This window comes from Mobula hypostoma, chromosome 15 (genome assembly GCF_963921235.1).
Source record: "Mobula hypostoma chromosome 15, sMobHyp1.1, whole genome shotgun sequence".
In the NCBI taxonomy this organism is placed as follows: domain Eukaryota; kingdom Metazoa; phylum Chordata; class Chondrichthyes; order Myliobatiformes; family Myliobatidae; genus Mobula; species Mobula hypostoma.
The window spans coordinates 12,092,403-12,118,298 of NC_086111.1; the positions used below are offsets into that span (position 1 = coordinate 12,092,403).

The 25,896-nt window shown below is 44.9% G+C and overlaps 1 protein-coding gene across 1 annotated transcript in view; it reads left to right on the forward strand.

The window, feature by feature from the left end:
* plxnd1 (plexin D1) overlaps positions 1-25,896 on the forward strand; it is a 164,214-nt gene that overhangs the window by 81,987 nt on the left and 56,331 nt on the right. Inside the window, exons 16-19 of the mRNA XM_063067742.1 lie at positions 8,415-8,585; positions 15,393-15,483; positions 16,753-16,980; positions 22,991-23,137. Of these exons, the coding sequence (XP_062923812.1) occupies positions 8,415-8,585; positions 15,393-15,483; positions 16,753-16,980; positions 22,991-23,137 (637 nt within the window). The remainder of the gene's footprint in view (positions 1-8,414; positions 8,586-15,392; positions 15,484-16,752; positions 16,981-22,990; positions 23,138-25,896) is intronic.

Below are 25,896 nucleotides of genomic sequence, written 5' to 3' on the forward strand. Positions count from 1 at the left end.
TGTCTCTGGAGACAGCTTATCCACTGATGTCTACTATAAGCCTACTGACTCTCACAGCTATCTGGACTATTCCTCTTATCACCCTGTCTCTTGCAAAAACGCCATCCCCTTCTCGCAATTCCTCCGTCTCCGCCGCATCTGCTCTCAGGATGAGGCTTTTCATTCCAGGACAAGGGAGATGTCCTCCTTTTTTTAAAAAAAAAAGGGGCTTCCCTTCCTCCACCATCAACTCTGCTCTCAAATGCATCTCCCCCATTTCACGCACATCTGCTCTCACTCCATCCTCCTGCCACCCCACTAGGAATAGGGTTCCCCTGGTCCTCACCTACCACCCCACCAGCCTCCGGGTCCAACATATTATTCTCCGTAACTTCCGCCACCACCAATGGGATCACACCACTAAGCACATCTTTCCCTCCCCCACCTCTCTGCTTTCCGCAGGGATCGCTCCCTACGCGACTTCCTTGTCCATTCGTCTCCCCCATCCCTCTCCACTGATCTCCCTCCTGGCACTTATCCTTGTAAGCGGAATAAGTGCTACACGTGCCCTTACACTTCCTCCCTTACCACCATTCAGGGCCCCAGACAGTCCTTCCAGGTGAGGTGACACTTCACCTGTGAGTCGGCTGCGTCCGGTGCTCCCGATGTGGCCTTCTATATATTGGCGAGACCCGATGCAGACTGGGAGACCGCTTTGCTGAACACCTACGCTCTGTCCGCCAGAGAAAGCAGGATCTCACGGTGGCCACACATTTTAATTCCACATCCCATTCCCATTCAGACATGTCTATCCATGGCCTCCTCTACTGTAAAGATGAAGCCACACTCAGGTTGGAGGAACAACACCTTATATTCCGTCAGGGTAGCCTCCAACCTGATGGCATGAACATTGACTTCTCTAACTTCCGCTAATGCCCCACCTCCCCCTCGTACCCCACCTGTTACTTATTTTTATACATACATTCTTTCTCTCACTCTCCTTTTTCTCCCTCTGTCCCTCTGACTATACCCCTTGCCAATCCTCTGGGTTTCCCCCGCCCCCCCCCTGTATTTCTCCCTGGGCCTTCTGTCCCATGATCCTCTCATATCCCCTTTGCCAATCACCTGTCCAGCTCTTGGCTCCATCCCCCCCCCCCCTCCTATCTTCTCCTATCATTTTGGATCTCCCCAAATCTCTTACTAACTCCTCCTTCAGTTAGTCCTGACGAAGGGTCTCGGCCCAAAACGTCGACTGTACCTCTTCCTAGAGATGCTGCCTGGCCTGCTGCGTTTACCAGCAACTTTGATGTTTGTTGCTGTCTCTCAGCTGTGTTGGTTCTCTCATACCCAGCCTCATTTATCTGCTACCAGGACCTCCACTCCTCTGCCAGAAACTCCACTCCCTACTACCCATGTCCCCTTAGTTACATTAGTTTTCTGTAACTTGAGTCCTCCTACCTGCCACCAGGATATTCTCATTCCCCTTCTCTGGGCTTTGTCTCTCACCACTTCTAGTTGAAACCTTCCTCCCCCCCCCACCCCCCATGATCTTTCGCTCTTGTCAGGATCCTTTCCCCACCGGGACACTTGTTCCTTCAGGACATTCCTCCCCCCTCCCTCCTGCCAGCCAGGAGTCAATCTTCCTCACATGGATCATCTGTCCCTATTAGCCAGGATCTTTTATCTGCCCATCTTACCAAGACTTTTTCTCAGCTATCCTGTCTAATTCCTAGCCTTTGTCAGATTCAGCTTTTGCCAAGTGCCTCGAATCTTTCAACATTTTTCACCAAATAAATCCTCAGCGGATTTATCTTGGTGCCTGGAGGCGGAGGAGGTTGGGGAGGTCCTAAATGAATACTTTGCTTCAGTATTCACAAATGAAAAGGACCTTGATCAGGGTGAGTTCGAAATAGAACAGGCCTGTGTGCTGGACAATGTGGAGATTAAGGAAGAAGAAGTGTTGGATCTTCTTAAAAACATCAAGATTGATAAGTCCCCAGGGCCGGACGTGATATACCCCAGGTTGCTGTGGGAAGTGAGAGAAAAGATCGCTGGAGCAGTAGCTATGATCTTTCAATCCTCCTTGGCTGCAGGGGAGGTGCCATAGGATTGGAGATTGGCAAATGTAGTTCCCTTGTTTAAAAAAGATAATAGGGAGAATCCAGGGAACTATAGTTTTATGTCGGTGGTCTGCAAACTATTGGAAAGGATTCTTAAGGATAGGATCTACGAGCATTTGTCTACTCAAGGATAGTCAACGTGGCTTTGTGAAGGGAAGGTCGTGCCTCACGAGCCTAATTGAGTTTTTTGAAGAAGTAACAAATGAAATTGAGGAGGGTAGCGTGGTAGATGTGGGCTACATGGATTTTAGCAAGGCATTTGACAAGGTCCCCCGTGAGAGATTCATCCAGAAAGTCGTGAGGCATGGGATCAGTGGAACTTGGCTGTTTGGATAAAAAATTGGCTTACAGGAAGAAAGTAGTGGAAGGAAAGTATTCTGCCTGGAGGTGGGTGACTACTGGAGTGCCGCAAGGATCTGTCCTGGGACCCCTGCTCTTGTGAGTTTTATAAATGACCTGGATGAAGAGGCGGTAGGATGGGTGAGTAAGTTTGCAGACGACACGAAGATTGGAGGAGTTGTGGATGGAGCTGTAGGTTGTTGAAGGTTACAAGAGGATATAGACAGGATGCAGAGTTGGGCAGAAAAGTGGCAGATGGAGTTCAATCCGGATAAGTGTGGGGTGATGCATTTTGGAAGGACAAACCAGAAGGCTGAGTACAGGGTTAATAGTTGGTTACTTAAGGGTGTGGATGAACAGAGGGACCTTGGGGTTCAAATCCATACATCCCTCAAGGTCGCTGCACAGGTTGATAGGATAGTTAAGAAGGCCTGTGGGATGCCAGGCTTCATTAATAGGGGGATTGAGTTCAAGAGTAGAGAAGTCATGTTGCAACTCTACAAATCTCTGGTGAGACCACACTGATAGTATTTCTGGTCACCTCACTATAGGAAGGATGTGGAAGTTATGGAGAGGGTGCAGAGGAGATTTACCAGGATGTTGCCTGGATTGAAAAACAAGATTTATGAGGCAAGGTGAGCAGAACTGGGACTTTTCTCTTTGGAGCGTAGAAGGATGAGAGGGGACTTGATAGAGGTCTACAAGATTATGAGAGGCATAGACAGGGTGGACAGCTAGTACCTATTTCTCAGGGCACAAATAGTGAACACCAGGAGTCATATGTACAAAGTTAAGGGAGGGAAGTTTAGGGGAGACATCAGGGGTAAGTTTTTCACACAGAGGGTTGTGGGTGCCTGGAATGACTTGCCAGGGATGGTGGTGGAGGCTGAAACATTAGGGGTATTTAAGAGCCTCTTGGACAGGCACATGGATGAAAAAAAAATAGAGGGTTATGGGGTAGTGTGGGTTTATTACGTTTTTTAAAAGGAACGTTTGGGTCAGCACAACATCGAGGGCCGAATGGCCTGTACTGTGCTGTAGTATTCTAGTGTCTAGTGACCAGAAACCTCTGGTCAGAAGTTTCTTCTAGTCCTCTGCCAAGGAAGTCCATCTTGTCAGAGTGTGTCTGTCAAAGAAAATGAATGCAGAAAATCTGCTGGAAAAGGGAAGAGAACTGTCTGCTGATGTCCTGGCTGATGTTACAGGTGTGTTGGTGTAGCAGTGATGTTAATGCCTTAGTAATTCAGAAGCCTGAATAATACCTGAGAAAGGCCAGTTCAAATCCCATTGTAATTGCTGTGAAATGTGTATTCTGTTAAAACTTGCTTTAAATTATAATAGTGACCACAAAACTCCCAGATTATTTTAAAATTGCACTTTATTCATTAATGTCCATTAGTGAAGAACTCTACTGTCTATAATCAGTCTGGCGTGTACGTAACTCCATACCCAACAACATTATCTAGAATGATCACTCAGTTCACAGAATGGACAATATACACTCAGTGGCCATTTCATTAGGTACCCCCTGTACCTAATAAAGTGGCCACTGAGTGTATGTTCGTTATTTTCTGCTGCTGTAGATTATCCATTTCGAGGTTCGATGTGCAGTGCATTTAAGAGATGCTCTTCTGTGTACCATTGTGGTAATACGCAGTTATTCGAGTTACTGTCAACTGGAACCAGTCTGGTTATCTGATCTCTCTTATTAACAGGGTGTTTTTACCCACAGAACTGCTGCTCACTGGGTGTTCTTTTTGTTTATCACACCGTTCTCTGTAAACTCTGGGAGACTCTTAGACCATAAGACATAGGAGCAGAATTAGGCCATCTGGCTCATCAAGTCTGCTCCACCATTCAATCATGGCTGATCCTTTTTTCTGTCTCCTCCTCAACCCCAGTTCCTGGCCTTCTCCCTTGTCCAATCAAGAACCTATCAATCTCTGTCTTAATTACACCCAGTGACCTGGCCTCCACAGCTGCATGTGGCAACAAATTCCACAAATTCACCACCCTTTGGCTAAAGAAATTTCTACGCAATTAAACAATCTTGAATCTTGAAGTTAGCTCCCCTTCACTTTATGTTCCGCTTTAGACTTCTTACCTTTATCTTTTATCAAGCTAGATCTTATGGAGTCATAAGTTTGTCCAGTTGGTCAGAGACAGGTCTTACCAACTCTTTGCATTTGCTCGTAATAGGTCCTTATCATTCTTTGCCATGCTTATCCAAGTGTCTAATAAAGCCTCTACTCCCGGCAAAATTAATGCTAACGTTGCATTTGCCTTTCTCACCAGCAACTCAACCTGCAAGTTAACCTTTAGGAAATCCTGCATGAGGAATCCCAAGCCACTTTGCCTCTCAAATTTTTGTATTTTCTCTCCCTTTAGAAAATAGTCCATGCTCTTACTCTTTCTTCCAAAGTGCATGACCATACATTTCCCGACACTGTATTCTATGTGACACTTCTTTGACCATTCTAATACAAGTCCTTCTGCAGCCTCCCTGCTTCCTCAACATTACCTACCCCTCCACCTATGTTTGTATCATCTGCAAAGCCATCAATTCCGTCAACTAAATCAGTGACATACAAAACTTTAAAAAAAAGCAGTCCCAACACTGACCACTACAGAACACCACTAGTCACTGGCAGCCAATCAGAAAAGGCTCCCTTGATTCCCACTCTATGCCTCTTGCCAATCAGCCAATGCTCTATCTATGCTAGTATATTTCCTGTAATACCATGGCTTCTTATCTTGCTATGCAGCCTCATGTGCAGCACCTTGTTAAAGATCTTTTTAAAATCTAAGTATACAACATCCACCAATTCTCCTTTGTCTATCCTCCTTGTGATTTCTTTAAAGAATTGTGGAGGCATTAGTAATGATTTTTCAAGAATCACTAGGTTCTGGGATGGTTTCAGAAGACTGGGAAATTGCAAATGTCACTCCACTCTTCATGAAGGGAGGGAGGCAGAATAAAGGCCAGTTAGTCTGACCTTAGTGATCGGGAAGATGTTGGAGTCGATTGGAGGCCCATTTTATCATGTGCCTCCAATCGACTCCCAACATCTTCCCAACCACTAAGGTCAGACTAACTGGCCTATATTTCCTTTATTCTGCCTCCCTCCCTTCATGAAGAGTGGAGTGACATTTGCAATTTCCCAGTCTTCTGAAACCATCCCAGAACCTAGTGATTCTTGAAAAATCATTACTAATGCCTCCACAATATCTTCACATACTTCTTTCAGAATCTTGGCGTGTAGTCCGCCTGGTCCAGGTGACTTATCTATCTTCAGACCTTTCAGTTTCCCATTCACCTCGTCCCTAGCAATAGCAACTGCAATCACTTTGCCAGCTCTCTTCAACTTCCAGCATACTGCTAGTATCTTCCATAGTGAAGGCTGATGCAAAGTACTTACTCAGTTCATCGGCTATTTCTGTGTCCCCCATTACCGCCTCTCCAGCATCGTTTTCCTGTGGTCATATATCTACACTCACCTCCCTTTTACTGTTTTTATATATCTAAAAAGCTTTGGGTATCCTCTTTGATACTATTGGCTAGCTTACCTTCATACTTCATCTTTTCTCTCCTTATGGCTTTTTTAGTTGCCTTCTGTTAGTTTTTAAAAGCTTTTCAATCCTCTTAACTTTCCACTTAATTTTAGATTTTATGTTGGCTTTGACTTTCCTTGTCAGCCACGGTTGCAATATCCTACCTTTAGATTGCTACTTCTTTAGAATGTATAGATCCTGCACCTTCCGAATTGCACCTAGAAACTCCAGACATTTCTGCTCTGCTGTCATTCAGTCAGTGTGCCCTACCAATCAACTTTCACCAGCTCCTCTCTCAGGCTGTATAACTCCTTTATTCCACTGTAGTATTGATACATTTGACTTTAGCTCCTCCCTCTCAAATTGCAGGGCAAATTCAATTATATTATGATCACTGCACCCTAAGGATTCCTTTGCCTTAAACTTGGTTCAATTCTGATTAATTGCACAATCCTGAATAGCTGATCCCCACCCAGGTGAGCTCAACCACAAGCTGCTTTAAAATGCCATCTCATAGGCATTCTAAAAAATCTCTCTTAGGATCTAAAATCAGCAGCAACCTTATTTTCATGATCTGCTCACCTATTGAAATCCCCCATGACTTTCGCAGCTTTTTCCCTTTTTACATGCCATTTTTATCACCCATCGTAATTCGTAGCTCACATTCTGACTACTGTTCAGGAACATAAGCTTCCATCAGGGTATTTTTACCCTTGCAGTTTCTTAACTCCAACCGGAAGGATTCTACATCTTTCTATCCTACGTTATCTCTTTCTAAGGATTTTATTTCAATTTTTACCAACAGAGCCATGACGCTCCCTCTGCCTACCTGCCTGTCATTTCGATACAATGTGTATCCTTGGACGATGAGCTCCCAACTATAGTCTTTGTCACGGCTCAGTGATGCCCACAATGCCATAACCTGCTAATCCCTAACTCTGCTACAAGATCATCTACCTTATTCCGTATGTTGCATGCATTAAAATATAACACTTGCAGTGCTGTATTCATCATCCTTGTCAATTTTGTTCCCGTTGTACTGCAATTCATTCCACTGACTGCAGTTTTGCCCCATCATTTACCTGTTCTTCCTGACAGTCTCACTACACACTGCATCAACTGCCCATCCTCAGCCCTAGCACTTAGTTTCACAACCCCTGCCAAATTAGTTTCAATCCTCCCCAACAGCTCGAGCAAACCTGCACGTAAGGATATTGGTTCCCCTCAGGGTTCAGGCGTAACCCGTCCCTCCTGTACAGGTCATACCTCCCCCAGAAGAGATCCCAATGATCGAGAAATCTGATACTCTACCCCCTGCACCAGTTCCTCAGCCATGCATTGATCTGCCAAATCGTCATATCCTTACACTCACTGGCACATGGCACAGGAAGTAATCCAGAATTACTATCCTAGATTTCCTGCTTTTCAGCTTTCTACCTCGCTCTCTAAATTCTCTCTTCAGGACCTCTCCTCTTTTCCTACTCGTGTCATTGGTGCCAATATGTACCAAGACTTCTGGCTGCTCACCCTCCCCCTTTAGAATGCCGTGGACCTGATCCAATACATCCCTGACCCTGGAACATGGGAGGCAACGTACCATTTGGGTGGCTCTATCTTGTGTCTACTCCTCTAAGTATGGAACCCCAATCATTATTACAATCCTCTTCTTCCCCCCTTCGCTTCTGAGCCACAGTGCCAGAGACCTGATCAATGTGACTTTCCTCTAGTAGGGTCAATACCCCCCCAAACAGTATCCAAAATGGTATATTTATTATTAAGGGGATCAGCCGCAGGGGTATGCTGTACTGATTGCCCATTTCCTTTCCCTCTCCTGACAGACACCAAGGTTCCTGCCTCTTTCAACTGGGAGGCTGCAGGTCTCAAAGTATTCCCACATCTCACACAAAGAACACAACACAGCCCCGGGAGCCATTCTCACTGCTCTAACTATACACTAACAAACGAAGAATGAAAATCCCAGAATTAGCAGTTTCTGAGACACTCAAACAACCTTGTCTGACATCAACAATGTTTTCATGGTAAAAGTCATTTTGCTCACATTTCTTCATGTTTAGTCTGAACAACTGAACCTCTTAACCGTGCCTGCATTCTTTTATGCATTGAGTTGTTGCCACGTGATTGGCTGATAAGAAATTTGCATTAACAGGCAGGTGTCCCTAATAAAGTGGCTACTGGGTATATGTTGGTCTTGTTAGCAATGCCCAGAACCTGAAATCTGAATAAATTAAAACAAAAGTCCCCAGTGAACAGTTTGTGGGTTGTGGTTACATGTGGTTGTGGTTGCCATAGCTTCTGTATTTCATTTGGGACTACAGTTCAGAAGGATATCATTGCCATAAAGTGTTTTGGGATATAATGAGACCATTAAAGGCATTATATAAATGCAAACTTTTCCTTTCACAGACAGACTGAGTATGAGCTTGTATGTGTAATGCCAGCCATAAATATTGCTGAGACTGCCAGTTCCATCTGTGTCCAGTTTGAGAACAGAGGCTGCATCAGCAAGAACATGACCTTCAAGTATCGGGAGAATCCAATAATAGACAGCATTAGCCCGAACACCAGCTACGTCAGGTAAGTTAGAAATCTGAATGAAGACAGACATCTCCATATTTAACATAAAAGTTAAAAAAAAAGCTGCAGATACTGGAAATTTAAAATAATAACAAGTCTGGCAGTGTCTATGGAAATGGAAACAGAGAACTTTATAGGTTCAAGAGCCTTCTTCAGAACTGGTAAAAGAAGACAAGATGGTTTCAACTTGCAGTGAATGTGGGGGAGGACAGATATGACAAATGGTCATCTGTAATTGGGTAAGGCTCGGACTGGTGAGGATAAGATGTAGAGGTCATCCAGTCAGTGGGTTAATGGGTGCAGTTAAAGAGAGAAATTGGAAATGATAATAGCTATGAAATTAAACAGAACTAAAGAATGAGAATGCAAAGAACAAAACTCAAACTGCAAATCTCTACTGATAGAGACTGGTTTAATATATTAAAAAAACAAGAGTGCCAGACTGAGTAAAATATTCTATAATTTCAGACTTTTCCTGTTTGTACAGGAACTGACTAGATCTTCTGTCAGTCATCCATCTGAGATATTGGCTCAGTGCTTCTCTCTCCATTAGTACAGCCTGACCTGTTGGAGTATGTCTGGCGGCCCTACATTTTGTAACTTTATGTTCCTTTCTTTGCATTCCCATTGTTTAGCTGCACCGATTTCATAGCTTTTATCTTCCTTTATTTGGATGTTTACCCACAATTACTCCATTAACTTTCCGGCCAGATGACCTCATTTACAGTTTACTCCCAGCTTAACCTCTGTCTCACCCTATTACAGATATTCCGTTTGTCCTATGCATCCTTCTTCCACCTCTGAACAGCGTAAATCCAACGTTATTAGTTTTTCCCAGTTCAGATAGTCTTTGACCTCAAACTTTGCTCTTTCCCACATAATGCTGCTCCTCACCTTCTGTTTTTATTTAACTTATAAGGCACTCTTCATTCATCACCTCTGATTAAGTTGACTGTTCCTCTACTTGAGTGCTTGGGAGGAGAAATTATGCTATTTATCACTTCTCAGGTTCCAGAAAGACCTTCTCTGAATTCCATAGTTTATTTATCTATGGGCGGAGAACTTCCTCCTCAGACAAGAACGGAATATCGCATGGCTTTAGCCTGTTAAACTTGGTTCTGGACCTCCCCACCATTAGGAACATGACCTGCATTTAGCTAGTCTAGTCCTTTTACTCTGAGTACCCTTCTCATTCTTTCAAACTACACCAGGTACAAGCCCACTTGTCCAAGTTTCTTCATGCATTAATCCTGCTATCCCAATTAGAAGCTTGATAATAGGACAATGTGGGGAAGAGGATGGGGTTTTACTCTCTACCTATCCCATGGGCACCTGCTCCATTGGGGTGAAGAGTGGGGAATGCCGATGCCTATGCTCTCTAATTTCAGTGCAGTCCTGCCAAAGTGCTCCCATGATGACTGAAGAATGAATTCCAGGACTTAGACTCAGTAATGATGAAGAAGTGATGATATATTTCCAGATTAGAATGTTGCACAACATGGAGAGGAATAAAGAAAAATACTGGGAGCAGGAGTTGTATAGTCCTTGAAGGTGAGTCTGTAGGTTGTGGAGTCAGTTGAGTGTTGAGGTGAATGAAGTTATCCATGCCTGATGGTTGTAGGGTAATAACTATTTGTGAACCTGGTGGTTTGGGACCTAAGGCTTTTGTACTTCCTGCCCGATGGTGACAGCAAGAACAATGTGGCCCTGATGGTGGAGGTCCTTGATGACGGATGCTGCTTTCTTGTGGCAGTGCTCCTTGAAATGTGCTCAATAACGAGGAGGACCTTTTCTATGATGGACTATATCCACCATTTTTTTTGTGGGATTTTCCATTGAATGTCAAAGGTAGATGGTTAAGTTCTTCCTGTGGTAGCATGGATGAAATCACCAGAGTGACAGAGTCACTGGTAGATACAAAACAGTTTCTTTATTCGACACAACAAGGTATAGCAGACATCATACAGATGGAGATGCTTTCGGTAGAAAGGTCTGCTAGCCCAATGTGGGCTTGATATATATGCTAAATACAAATAGTTTATATGCTAAACACAAAAGGCAATCGCTACTTAAAAAGTTATAGACAATACATAGACAATGCTCCCTTTTGAAGCTACACACAAAACATCACAGCTTCTGACTTCATCCTTTCCTCCTGATGCCAACATGTCTGAGTTGGTACTCACAGCCTTTAGGACTGCAAGTCAAATCCACAATACATTTATTTGGTATTTTACGTGCTAACATAGAAGACAATTAATACTTATAAAGTATGAATAAGGCTGTCTTCAAAACTGTAGCATCTGGTCAAACTACGGTGTCAGCAGCATCTGGTATTCACAGCTTTTAGGAAATGCATTGTTGTGAATTCAATCCACAGTACTTTGTCAAACAGAAGACTGGTGGCCAGAGTCATTTAAGTGTAAATGAATCATCTACCCAAAAACTCACTCTAACACTCCCTTACAGGAGTTGGTTATTGCCTGCACTTCTGTGATGTGACTGCTACATGCCACTTAATAACCCAAGCATTACTGCTGTCTGGGGTTGCTTTATTTACTGAAGAGCTGTGCATGGGATTGAGCATTGCAGAATACTCGATGAACAGTCTTGGAACTGAATGGATGGTAATTAGCTAGGGTGAATTTGTCCTATAGAACATTCAGAGACAGTTGGGTTAGGTGCACAATTTGTTTTTGGTTTTGTATCTACACCTTAGACATAACCAGGTTCAGCAAAACTCTTATCTGTGATGCACTCAGCATCCCAGATGAATCTCAGCACAACCACATCATGCTCTAATTCCTTAATGTGGTCAGTCTGCGGCTGGGTGCTCTTCCTACAAAGAATTTCACAGGAGCACTCCCAAACCAGCGTCCAAGCTACTCCAATAGAAAGAATAACTCTAAAGAAAGCTGCTCTTATCTGTTTCTCTGCTCATCTTCCTCTCACCAAAACCTCAGCACTTATATTCAACTATGCCACTTAACAGCTTATACACAGCCACTGTCACTCCAAAGTTATCACTCGCTGATGGGGGCTGCTTCTATCTTTGAAGTCACTGAGCACATTGACCAACTTTAACTACCATTACTGAGGACGGGGATGTTCTTAGAGCTTTTTCTTCCTTTACTTGTTTAATTATCTACAGTCATTAGATTAGATCTGCCACTGAATGTAGCAGAAACAAAGCACTCTGATCTGATCCAGTCACTGAGAGATCACTGAGCGCACTGTTCCTACTGTTCAGCCGTCTGAATTCCCATTTTGTATTTTCACTGAGTGGGCACCTCATCATTCTCAGGCCCACTTAATGCTGCTCCCAGCATGCCCCTGGGAACATCTCACTGAACCAGGGCTGATAACAGTATAGGTAAAGTGAGGACATTTGGCAGGATATTTCTGTGCTGATGTAGCCAGATTACAAACCCAGCACCCGACTGCCCTCATTACCATCTCAGGTGACTTCAACCAGGTTACCATGGCTAGAACACTGCCCAACTTCACGCAGTTTGTGAGCTGTACAACCAGAGGGGAGAGGACTCTGGATTTGATGTACGCTAACGTTAAGGATGCATACAGCTCCTCTCCCCTCCCCCCACTGGGAAGGTCAGATCACAATCTGGTGCATCTAAAACCCTGCTATGTGCCTCTGGTGAAGAGTAAACCTGCACCCTCGAGGACAGTGAGGAAATGGTCGGAGGAGGCTTATGAGGCGCTCCAGGGTTGTTTTGAGGTGACAGACTGGCATGCACTCTGTGAGCCACATGGAGAGGATATTGATGGGCTCACAGAGTGCATCACTGATTACATCAACTTCTGTGTGGACTGCAATGTTCTGACAAGAACTGTCCTTTGTTATTCAAATAACAAGCCATGGGTGACAAAGGACATTAAGGACACCCTGAACGCTAAAAGGAGGGAGTTTAGAGATGGAAACAGGGAGGAGCTGAGGGCAATACAGAGTGACCTGAAAGCCAGGATCAGGGAGGCTAAAGACAGGTACCGGAGGAAGCCTGAGTGGAAACTCCAGCAGAACAACATGTGAGAGGTCTGGAGGGGGATGAGGACCATCACTGGTTTCCAGCAAACTAGCAACAGAGGAGCTGAAGGCAGTGTGGACAGGGCCAACAAACTTAACCTGTTCTTTAACAGATTTGACATTGTGACCCCTGCCCATCCTCCACATGAGCCATCTGTTGTCGGCCCCCAATCAACACATGTTCCACTCTCCCCTCCTACCCCTCCTCACAGTCCCCCACCCTGCTCTCATGTCTATACCCCTCCCCCACACAAAACCACCACGGTGGGCTTCACGGCTGAACAGGTGAGAAGACAGCTGAAACGTCTCAACCCAAGCAAGGCTGCAGGACCGGATGGTATCAGTACCAGGGTGCTCAAAGCCTGTGCCCCTCAGCTATGTGGAGTACTTCACCATGTATTCAACCTGAGCCTGAGGCTCTGGAGGGTTCCTGTACTGTGGAAAACGTCCTGCCTCATCCCTGTGCCGAAGACGCCGCACCCCAGTGGCCTCAATGACTACAGACCAGTGGCATTGACCTCCCACATCACGAAGACCCTGGAGAGACTTGTTCTGGAGCTGCTCCGGCCTATGGTCAGGCCACACTTAGATCCCCTCCAGTTTGCCTACCAGCCCCGACTAGGAGTTGAGGATGCCATCGTCTCCCTGCTGAACCGTGTCTACGCCCACCTGGACAAGCCAGCGAGCACTGTGAGGGTCATGTTTTTTTGACTTCTCCATTGCGTTCAACACCATCCACCCTGCTCTGCTGGAGGAGAAGCTGACAGCGATGCAGGTGGATGTTCCCCTGGTGTCATGGATTCTTGATTACCTGACTGGCAGACCACAGTACATGTGCTTGCAACACTGTGTGTCCGACAGAGTGATCAGCAGCACTGGGGCTCCACAGGGGACTGTCTTGTCTCCCTTTCTCTTCACCATTTACACCTCGGACTTCAACTACTGCACAGAGTCTTGTCATCTTCAGAAGTTTTCGGATGACTCTGCCATAGTTGGATGCATCAGCAAGGAAGATGAGGTTGGGTACAGGGCTACTGTAGGAAACTTTGTCACATGCTGTGAGCAGAATTATCTGCAGCTTAATGTGAAAAAAACTAAGGAGCTGGTGGTAGACCTGAGGAGAGCTAAGGTACCAGTGACCCCTGTTTCCATCCAGGGGGTCAGTGTGGACATGGTGGAGGATTACAAATACCTGGGGATACGAATTGACAATAAACTGGACTGGTCAAAGAACACTGAGGCTGTCTACAAGAAGAGTCAGAGCCGTCTCTACTTCCTGAGGAGAATGAGGTCCTTTAACATCTGCCGGACGATGCTGAGGATGTTCTATGAGTCTGTGGTGGCCAGTGCTATCATGTTTGCTGTTGTGTGCTGGGGCAGCAGGCTAAGGGTAGCAGACACTAACAGAATCAACAAACTTATTCGTAAGGCCAGTGATGTTGTGGGGATGGACCCGGACTCTCTCACGATGGTGTCTGAAAAGAGGATGCTGTCTAAGTTGCATGCCATCTTGGTCAATGTCTCCTATCCACTACATAATGTACTGGGTGGACACAGGAGTACATTCAGCCAGAGATTCATTCCTCCAAGATACAGCACAGAGCGTCATAGGAAGTCATTCCTGCCTGTGGCCATCAAACTTGACAACTCCTCCCTCGGAGGGTCAGACACCCTGAGCCAATAGGCTGGTCCTGGACTTATTTCATAATTTACATATTACTATTTAACTATTTATGGTTCTATTACTATTTATTATTTATGGTGCAACTGTAACGAAAACCAGTTTCCCTCTGGGATCAATAAAGTATGACTATGACTATGACTATGTCCACGTGGCTCCAGTTTGAGTTGTTGGATCTGTTGTGAGACTAATCCAATTAACATGATTGTAGTACCGCATAACTCAATCGAGAGTGTTGAGGATGGGACTATGCATTCACGAGGTCTGTAATAATCACTTTTACCAAAGTTGAAATGAACAGGGTAGACAGGCATCTCCCACAGAGAGATCAGTGAAGAGGGTTTATCAATCCTGTTGCTTCACTCACTACCTGCCACAGAGCTTCAGGATTTAAGTAATTCAGTCAGCAGTAGTGGTACCGGCTACTCTTAGTGATAGACATTGAGATCCCCACCCAGCGGTACACTCTAACCTTGTTACTTTAACTGCTTCTTCCAAGTGTTGGTCAACAGGGAGGAGCACTGGGTCACCAGCTAAGTGAGGATGAGAGGTGGATTCCTCACCTGTGTTTATAAAATCAGTCTGTCACTCAATGACAATCTGTAATACTATAAGCAGCTTTCAGAATCAGAATCTAGTTTATTATCACTGGCATATAGTACGTGGTGAAACATGTTGTTTTGCAGCAGTATATTATGTTAAAATTACTATTAATTACAATAAGAAATATAAACTAAGTGGAAGAAAAAAACAGCAGAAAGTGAGATAGAGTTCATAGGTTCATGGTCTGTTTAGAAATCTGATGGTGGTGGGAAGAAGCTGGTCCTAAAACATTGAGACTGTATCTTCAGGCTCCTGCACTTTCTCCCCAATGGCAGTATTGAGAAGAGGGTACGTCTTGGATGGTGAGTGTCCTTAATGATGGATGCTGCTTTCTTGAGGCATTGCCATTTGAAGATATCCTCCATGTTGGTTCGGGCAGTGCCATGATGAAGTTGTTATTGTTACTAGAGCACCGGGTATACCTCAGTATAGATCTGCGACGTGATTATAACTGTATAATGACCTCCTCCTTTCTCTGCAGTGGTGGACGGAACATCACAGTGAAAGGCCAGCGATTCAGTTTGATACAGATTGCCATCATGGTGGTCAAAAACACTGGAACTGCTGAATCGGTGAGCTTCTCATTCTGGTTGAAAATAAATTTCACACAAACTTGTCTTGCATGGATTTTTCACTTTACTGTGATAGTTACTGATATGTAAATGAAGCGTTTGCACAATCGAAACTCCGTGCTTTTAATAGTTCAGGCTATTAATGTGTTTGATTGAGTGGTTTTGTGTCCAAAGGAACTGTACAGATTTCAATATTTAAAAATGATTTTATGAGTTTAAACCTCAAAGGCTTTGCTTTGGAAGACAATTCATATAGAATCAGAGCACTACAGAACAGAAACAGGCCCTTCATCCCATTTAGTCCATGCCAGCCTGGTTTTCTGTCTAGTCCCATCTACCTGCATGTACTATAGTCATCCATAGCCCCCTGCTCATTCATGTACTTTTACTGGTGTCTGTATGTTTTTAATGGATGAGGTGGATGCATCCAAAGTCGTGGTAAAATGCTCCACCGATTGGTTAATGACCAATGTATCCCACATCCCAGCTTATTATCTTTATAGCTCTTCTCCTTCAACTGTTCAATTTCCCGTCCATGTTATAGTCATAGAGTCGTACAGCACAGAAACAACCCTTCAGCCCAACCGGACCATACCAACAGAGATGCCTTTCTATGTTGGTCTTACTTGCCCATGTTTGGCTATCCATGTTCCTGGCCAATTACTTTTTAAATGTTGTTAATGCACCTGCCTCAACCACTTCTTCTGGCTTCTCGTACCATATACTGACCACTCTCTGGGTGGTAAAGTCGTCCTCAGGTTCCCTAGAGCTGGGAAAAAAGAGTGTACCCATTGACCCTATGTTTACCCTTCATAATTTTATGCACCTCTACAAGAGCACCCCTCATTCTCCAGAGCTCTAATGAAAAAAATCCTAAACTGCTCAACCTCTCTCCATAATTCAATCCTGGAAGTATCCTTGTAAATCTGCTCTACATTCTTTGCAGTTTAATGCCATATTTCCTATAGCAGATCAACCAAAACTGAACACAATATTCTAAGTGCAACCGCACCAATATTTGTACAAGTGTACCTTGACCGCCCCCCCCCCCGCCCCCGAGCTTCTCCAGTGAATCCCCTCACTGATGAAATTCAGCATGCAACAGCCATCTTCACAACCCTATCTACCGGTACACGGTACCCTAAAGCTGTACAAGTACATGGTTTGCTTTCAGGGAACTACTAGCTCCCTCTGTTTTTTCTTACTGTTTATGTAAGTATAAAGACTGTTGATTTCCTTTTAACAAGACAGATTTTCTTTGTCTTTCAGAGATGTTTCATTATGAACGATACAGTTCTCATCTGCCCATCTCCCACCTATTCAGTTTCCACAGTGAATGTTTATTTCTGTATCAATGGGATACTTTATCGAGAACCTGGAACCTATTCACAGAGTGGTATAGGATTCTCGATGGAATATTTCAGTGACCCACAGTTCTCCCGCAAGGAAAAGTTTATTAAACACCACAAGGGAGAGCCCCTCACTCTAGTGATTGAGGTAAGTGATCAATGCAATCTGGACTTGACACATTCCAACTTCATTGAATACAAACTTTTTTGGCAATCTTCTGCATGTGAAGATTGACAATGTCATCCTTGTTCACCAGCTACATTGCTAGCCACATCTACCCCTCTGCATCATTTTCTCCTTTGCCCAGGGATCACTCCTGTTTGACCCATCCTCTTGCATCTTCCCATGTAACTGTAGGAGTTACAGAACCTGTCCATTCACCTCTTCCCTCACCACCATCCAGGGCCCTATATAGCTCTTTCAGGTGAGACAGAGACTCACATGTACCTCTTCCAATCTTGTCCGCTTGAGGACTTGAGGATGTCAATGTGTCCTCTTCTACATTGGTGAGACCAAGTGCAGACCACATGACCATTTTGCAGAGCACCTACCCTGACTGCATGGACCATCTTGAGCTTCTAGTTGCTTGCCATTTCAGCAGACCTCCTCATTTCCACACTGACCTATCAGTCCTCAGCCACATTCCCTGTCATTATGAAGCCAAGTGCATAGGACCTCAACACCTCATACAAGGGTCTGTCTACAACCCTATGATATGGACATTGAAACACCAGTAACCCACATCTCCTATGTTCTTTCTTCACTCCTACTGGTCCACCAAGGTTCTCTCTTTCTTTCTTTACCTCTTCTATCTCTCCCATCCTCTAGCCTCCAGTAACTCGTTTCAGTACACTTCTCCACCTGGTTCTGCCTCCTCATCACCCACATCTGTTAATTGGGGTTCTTCTCCCTTAGTCTGCTGATCATATTCTCTCCCTTTGCCTGTCTCCATCTGTCCATTATCTCTCTCATCTTGTTGCACATTACCTTCCATCCTTGCCTCTATGTCTGTCCTACCTCTACCACCTTCCCCAAATTAAAAATATAGTCTGGTGACAGTGTGGAGAGACAGCGGACAGCCAGGAAAAACTGGCACCGGGCGTGTCAGGATTGGCAGTCCGGGCACCAGCTCAGAAGAGCACCCACCTCTTGAAGCTTCAAGTTTATACGGAGAAACATACCCTCGGGGTCCTCCGAGAGGGAGGGAGAATGATGGACCCAATCGGACAGATAAAGTTAATTACAGGGAACGACTACAACCAAGAACTAGGATAAGAGGCTCTGAGTGTCCAGTGTGTTGGTGTGGGAGAGCGTTTTCCAGCATTAAAGGTGTACGAATCCACCAAGCAAAGTTGAGGTGCTATTCCATCCCGGTGGATGAAGATGAGATTACTTCACCAAGCACAGATGATGAATCACAAGCCACAGCGATTCGCTCTGGAGAGAGTCATCATACTCCAGGTCAGACGAGAGATAACCCATGTCAGATTTCAGACCACAGTACCCAGGTAGATCCTTCACATGATGGCGGTGGTAAGGAGATAGAGAAGAAGAGGAAGATCAAGTGGCCAGCAATGGCAGCTGAGAAGGCTTGGCGTGTATTTGATGAAGATATCAGTATGATGTTGGAGAACACTCTCAGGGGAACATCAAAGAGAAAGTTGGAAGTGATGGGTGATATGATTTACGATGTTGGAAAGTACAGGTTTGGTTTGGTTGAGTTGAAGAAAGCAAAGCCTACACAGCAACCAGGCAGGCGCCAGAAGGAGATTAGTAGGTTGAGGAGAGAGCTTAGATTGTTGAGACAGAGGTGGAAGGTAGCAAGTGAGGGTGACAAGCCGAGAGCATTTTCGAATAAAGTTAGCATCACTCCGTCGTGCAGAGTCACAACGTAAAAAGAGAAAGAAGAGAGAGAAGGCAAGAAAGTCGTTCTTTGAGAACCCTCACGAGTTCACAAAGAAACTGTTTGAACAAAGTAAGAGCGGGCAGCTTAACATCTCTCAACAAGAACTTGAGGATCACCTGGCAAGCACTTACTCTAATGAACAGTGGGAAGCTCCTTTGCTTGACATTTCAGGGCTTGTGAAGCCTACTAAGCCAGGAGTGAAGTTCGATCCATCAGAACCCAAATTGGCAGAAGTCGAACGGTTCATCAGAAAGGCAAGGTCAGGACCTAATGGAGTGCCGTATAAGGTGTTCAAGAAGTGTGAAGAGCTGAGGAAATACTTGTGTACTTGTGGAGATTGTTAAAGGTGGTGTGGAGACAAGGTGTTGTTCCTTTGTCATGGAGTGAGGCTGAAGGAGTATACATCCCGAAGGAAGAGAATTCTTCTACATTGAATCAGTTCCGACCAATTTCATTCCTGAATGTAGAGGGGAAGATTATGTTTGGCATTCTGGCAGAAAGAATATCTTCATTTGTGATAGAGAATGGATTAGTAAATACAACTGTGCAGGAGGCAGGAATACCAGGCTTCCCAGGCTGCCTTGAACATTCTAGCATACCATCCAGGAGTCAAAGAAGGTTGAGAAGAAATCTGGCTGTGGTTTGGCTTGATCTGGCAAATGCGTATGGTTCTGTTCCCCATGTCCTGATTGAGTTTGCGATGGAATCCCTATGGATTCCTGCTAAGGTGAGGAACTTTGTTATGTAGTCCTACAACGATTTCCGGATGAGGTTTTCCACTCAGCAGTTTACAACTAGGTGGCAGAGTTTGGATGTTGGAATCCCAATGGGATGTGCGATTTCACCCATCCTTTTTGTAGCCATGGAGGTCATTGTGAGGGCTGCAGAATCAGTGGGACCAGGTGTCGCACTTGATGGTGGAGGGGAGTTACCACCTGTACGAGCGTTCATGGACGATCTCACCCTTTTGGGTCCCAGCACGGAGGCAGTGGAAAATGTACTATCTAGACTTGAGGAGCTAATGGATTGGGGAAGAATGAAGTTCAAGACCAAGAAGTCAAGGAGCCTTGTTCTTAGGAGAGGAAAGCTGGTTGACTTTCATTTCACCCTTTGTGGAGAAGAGATTCCATCCATTCAGGACCAACCAGTTAAGAGCCTCAGGTGATGGTACATAGAGGAGCTGAGAGACACCAAGAGGGTTCAAGAGACAGGAGAACAGATTAGCAGAGGTCTGATGTCTGTTGACAAGTGTGGCTTGCCTGGGAAGTTGAAGTTGTGGTGCTTGCAGTACGGACTGATGCCATGGATAATGTGGCCACTAACTGTCTATGAAGTGGCAATGTCCCATGTTGAGGCAATGGAACGGAAAATCAACAAGTATGTGAAGAAGTGGCTTGGAGTACCGAGCAGCCTCACCAATGTTGCAATCCACAGTAGCCAGACAAAGCTTACCATCCCAGTGCAATCCCTTGTTGAGGAGGTCACGATTGCCAAGGGCAGATCATTCTTGATGCTTCAAGACTCAAAAGACCCTGTCATCAAGAACACCCAGCCGGATGTGAGATCAGGCAAGAAGTGGTCAGCCCGTGTAGCAGTTGATGAAGCAGAGTCTAGATTGAAGCACAAGGAGACGGTTGGGGCTATCCAGCTAGGCCGCCAGGGATTTGGGTGGACAACCCACAAGTGGTGGTCATCTTCTACAGGTAAGGAGCGCCGTGAGCTTGTAACACAAGAAGTACGAGAAGTAGAAGAGGAGAGGAGGTTAGTTAAAACAGCTGGCCTGGCCAAACAAGGGTCTTGGACCTGGTGGGAAAGTGTTGAACAACGACATCTATCTTGGAATGTTCTGTGGCAGATGGAACCGCTCCGCATTTCTTTTCTATGCAGAGCAGCGTACGATCTGCTCCCAACACCTGCCAACCTCAGCACCTGGTATGAAGATAAGGCAGACAGGTGTGCTGCTTGTGGCGAGAAGGGAACACTTCAACATATTTTGAGTGCATGCAGAGTCAATCTTTCCAGCGGCATGTACACTTGGAGACATAACAACGTTCTCAAAGTTGTAACAGAAGCGGTTGAGCAGAGAGTACTGCAGCACGACTTATCTCATGCCCCATGCTGCACAGAACATCGCATATCATTTGTGAAAGAAGGCTCCAAGTCAAGGGTGTACAGCGCAGGCTCACGATCAAGCATACTTTCTTTAGCCAATGATTGGTGTGTCAAGGCCGACCTGGACAGGAAAGGCAGTTTCTCGGAGCAAATAGCTTTCACCACATTGCGTCCAGATATAATCGTATGGTCTGACACCAGTAGAGAAGTGGTTATTGGTGAACTCACAGTCCCCTGGGAAGACAACATCGATGAAGCCCATGAGCGCAAGTTAACCAAGTATGCAGAATTAAGATCAGAGTGCACAGACAGAGGGTGGAAGGTCTCATGCTATCCATTTGAAGTAGGCTGCCATGGGTTTATTGTGTTCACTTTCCAGAAGTGGCTGCGTGACCTTGGCTTCACTATAAGAGAGATCAAGTCAACCAGCAGGGCTGTAGCTGAGGCAGCAGAGAAAGAATCAGCATGGGTGTGGACCAAGTATGTCCAGAGAGGCAGATAGTCAGACAGTGTATACATATCTTGCAAACCCTTCAGTAGTTGCACAGACACCTGAAGAGCAGACTATCTGTTTGATGGAAGTGACTGATAGAGGCAGATACCAAGTTTTTAGGCAGATGCCAAGTTTTCAAGCTCACCAGTGGGAGGTGGTGCTTTAGCACTGCTGGCCCACCACCTCGAGGGAGTCTTGATCATAAGCGGGCCGAAACTCCTGAAGACAGGTGGCAGATCAACTGATGATCCCACTGGTGATAGTACAGGAGAGTTAACATCTTAGTCCAAGTGTATTTTTAACTCTGGCCCCATCTGCCATTTTTTTCCTTTGCTGTTTCTACTGAAGAATATATATCTTTGAGAAATAAGAAGGGTATGATCACATTGTTGATATTGCACTATAAGCTCCCAAAGAGTCAGTAGGTATTAGAGGAACAAAAATGCAAGGAGATTATGGAGAGTTGCAAGAATAATAGGATTGTCATTGTAGAGAATTTTAACTTCACTAACATAGACTGGGGCTGCTGTAATGTTAAGGGTTTAGATGGGGTGGAGTTTGTTAATTGTGTTCAAGAATGTTTCCTCAGAAAATATATAGAGGGCCTTTCTAGGGCGGAAACAAAGCTCAAACTGCTCTTGGGTGATAGGGGCAGGCAAGCGACTAAGGTGACAGTGAGGAGCACTTTCAGACCAGTGACTATAATTCTATTATTTTTAAGCTATTTATGCAAAGGGACAGAACTAGTTAGACAGGTTCAAGTTCTGAATTGGGCCAAGGTAAATTTTGACAGGAGTTTACAAAGGTTGATTGATGTAGGTTGCTTCTGGGCAAAAGGATCTCTGGTATGTGGGAAGCTTTTAAAGGTGAGATAGTGAGAGATGAAGGTCTGCATATTCCTGTTAGAAGATTGGTAGGAGAGAGGAACCCTGAATGAATAGTGATAGTTTCTCCTTTCATTTAACTTCTCAAAGTGAGACACCTCATACTTGCCTTCATCTGCAACTGATCTATATCCTGCTACGTGTCCTTTGATAGTCCATCACATTGTCCACAAGTTCACTACTCTTTATGTCATCTACAAACTTGCCAATCCACCATCCACATTTTTAACCAAATCATTGATAATCAGCAGAGGTTCTGCCAGAATCTTTCATCCTTGCTCCCTGTCTTCTATGGGCAAGTCAGTTCTGATGTGCAATTAAGTCTGGAAATAATACATTTTTATCATAAGCATCAGCCTACCATGAGTGACCTTATCAGATGCCTTACTGAAGTCCATGTAGGTAACATCCTCTGCCTTGCCCTCATTTAGCACCTTTGTCACCTATTCAGAAAATAGTCAAGTTGCACAGTCATGGTGACTGTCCCTGATCACTGTCCTGGGAACCCCGGAGAGAATGGAAAAACCGTTGACTTCCTAACACTGATCACAATTCAGGAATCACAGAATTAGAGAACCATGAGATCTGTCCTTTCCTTGCTCTGTCTCTTCATTGAGAGAAGACAGAGAGAGGGAAGAATGAGAGGACATGCTCACATTATGAATCTCTTTCTCCCTTCACATACTCTCCTCCCTTGTTCAGAACTGTTGTAGCTATGATCACTCACTCAGGCCTCTCATTAGGAACTTTCTCCTTTCACAGAAGACACCAGACAACTTCAACTTGGCTCCTGAGGAATACAAAGTGATGATTGGCCCTTTTCCATGTGACATCTACATTGTTAAAGGAAAGATCCATTGTACCATGAACGTCTCAATCAACTCTGATGAACGTCAGTTGCCTGTCGTGGTAAATAACAGGAAGTTGGTTGATCAACTGTAAAGCCACAACTGGAGTCATGTGCAAACCTTAAACACAGGGGCAACTGCTCAGTTGGGAGGGGAGCTGATGGATGGGGGTGGGAGGAGGCTGAAGCTGCACACTGCACTGTGTGGGTTATTGGAGGTGAATACAGAGTTGCCCTCCCAGCAGAGACTTCGGGTTCATAGCAAAGAAAGGAGACTGAACAATTTTATAAACGTGAGAGATTCTGCTGATGCTGGAAATCCTGAGCAACACTCAAAACCTGAACCTGAGAGGGACCAATATTCTTGTAGACAGATTTGTTAGAGCTGTCGGGGAGGGTTTAAACTAATTTGGCAGGGCGGTAGGAACTGGAATGAAGGGACTCAGGGTAGGACGGATGATAAAAAAGCAAAGGTAGTGCGCAGTCAGACTGTCAGGAAGGGCAGGCAGATGATAGGGCAAAATTACAGTCAGGGGGGTGAGTATCAGTGCATTAGGGATAAAAAAAAATCAAAAAGGGTAGCAAATACAGTACTCAAAGTGTTATATCTCAATGCATTTCTTTAGCCAGAGGGTGGTGAATTTGTTAACACATGCAGCTGCGGAGGCCAGGTTGTTGGGTGTATTTAAGGCGGTGATTGATAGGTTCTTGATTGGACATGGCATCAAAGGTTACAGGGAGAAGGCCGTGAGATGGGGTTGCAGGAGGAGGGGGGAAGAATCAGCCATGATTGAATGCCAGAGCAGACTCGATGGGCCAAATGGCCTAATTCTGCTCCAATGTCTTATGAGTTTATGGTCTAAAATGGTGGAGGAACTCAGCAGGTCAGACAGCATCCATGGATCTTGGCCCAAATCAATGTTTTGGGCCAAGATCCTCCTCCGGGACTGGAAATGAAGGGGGAAGGAGTCAGGATAAGAAAGTGAGAGTGTGGGCAGAGGAAGGAAAACAAGCTGGAAGGTGCTAGGTGAAGCCAGATGACAGGGAAATCAGGTAGGTGGGGGAATGGATATGAACTGTGAAGCTGGGATGTGATGGGCTAAAAAGGTATGGGGTTGAAGAAGAAGGAATCTGTTAGGAGACCATCGCAGAAAGATAAGGAAGAGGGACACTGTGGGGGCGGTGATAAGCAGGTGAGGAGAAAAGCATGGGTGAGAGGGAGACAGGGTGGGGAATGGAAAAGGAGCAAAGGAATTGTGAGAAATTAGTGATTTGACAAACTGAGCAAGTTTCCCAGCATCATTGGCATGAATCATAGTTTACATAGAAGGCTTTCCATTCACTGGTCACTATGGACTCTTAAAAACAAATGTTTTATCAGCCCATGTTCTTTTCCACTCACATTCTGAATTTATCCTCAATTCCCTGGGTCTGCCTATATCCATTCTCTGTCTAGATGGTGACATCTCCAAATGAATACAACCAGAGTCTCACTGGTTGTGCGAGAGACCAATGAGATCACGGTGGAGCAACTGGATCCTGGCTTGCAGTCGTGGTTGTGGGATAGGAACAGTGTCCTGGGTTGCATTCGTGAGTGGTTGGGTAGGTGTGCAGGCTGGGGATTACATGCAAACTGGAGTGACGTGAATGCTCTAGATTCATAGTCATACAGCAAAGAAACAGGCCCTTTGACCCATGTCATGTCAATGCTGACCATGAGCTACCCGTTTATACCATTCCCACTCTCCAGCCGTTGTTCCATAGCTTCCTAGGTCTTTGTGATTCAATTTGTCATTTGGATACTTCTTTAATGCTGGGGGATTCTCTGGCTTCATGAACTCCTCAGGTCACGTTTTTACTGATTACAGCTATGCGCTGTGTGATAATGTTCTCCTCAGATCCCCCCTGAACTTGTTCCCCCATCCTCTAAACTTACACACCCTGGTTTTGGAGCCCCTCTGCCATGGAAAAGTGTTTTTTGCTGTCAACCTTATCCATCCCCATCATAATTTTGTACAATTCTATCATGTCCTGGCTTGGCCTTCTCTACTCCAAGGAAAACAATCTCAGCACATTCAGTCTCTCCTCATAACTGTAATGTTCCATCCTGGGGAGTGTCCTGCCTGAGTCCTTCCATTATTTTTGTTTTTGCTTCACTATCCTGATTAATCTTCTCTGAGCCCTCTCAGTGTATCGTTCCAATACTGTGGCGACTAGAACTGTACTCAGCAGTCCAGCTGTGGCCTAACCAAAATTTTATAACCGCTCTTATTCTGTGTTTAACTAATAAAAGCAAGTGTTTTTCAGCAAATCATCTGCTACCTTCATGGATCTTCAGAATTTGTCCACCAAGATCCCTCTTTTCTTCAATACTCCACGAGGTCCTACTATTCATGGTGTATATCTTGCGCTTTTAGACCTGCCAAAATGCATCACCTGCACATATCAGAATTAAACACTACCTGCAATGCTTCACCCAATTTACCAGCTGATCGACATCATGCTATAACCTAAGATTGCCCCACTATCAGCAGCTCCAAAATTTTCCTGTTGTCTGTTAATATTTAACGTTTTCAGAAAGCCAGATATAGTGGGCCTTCCTTTTGGAATTTTCTTTTCTCTTTGGAATTCCAGTCATAAACGCATGTGGTGCACACCTCATAACTTGAGAGGCTGGAGCAGCAAGCCCTGCACAATCAGTCACTTGTTGCTGTGGGCTGGGTGTCCCCCACGTTCCCATCTCAGTACATATTGGACTTGTGTGTGATTCCTTGGTGTTTTTATTCATATGCCTTGTGGCTGTTTCTCAAAGTGTTCTCCT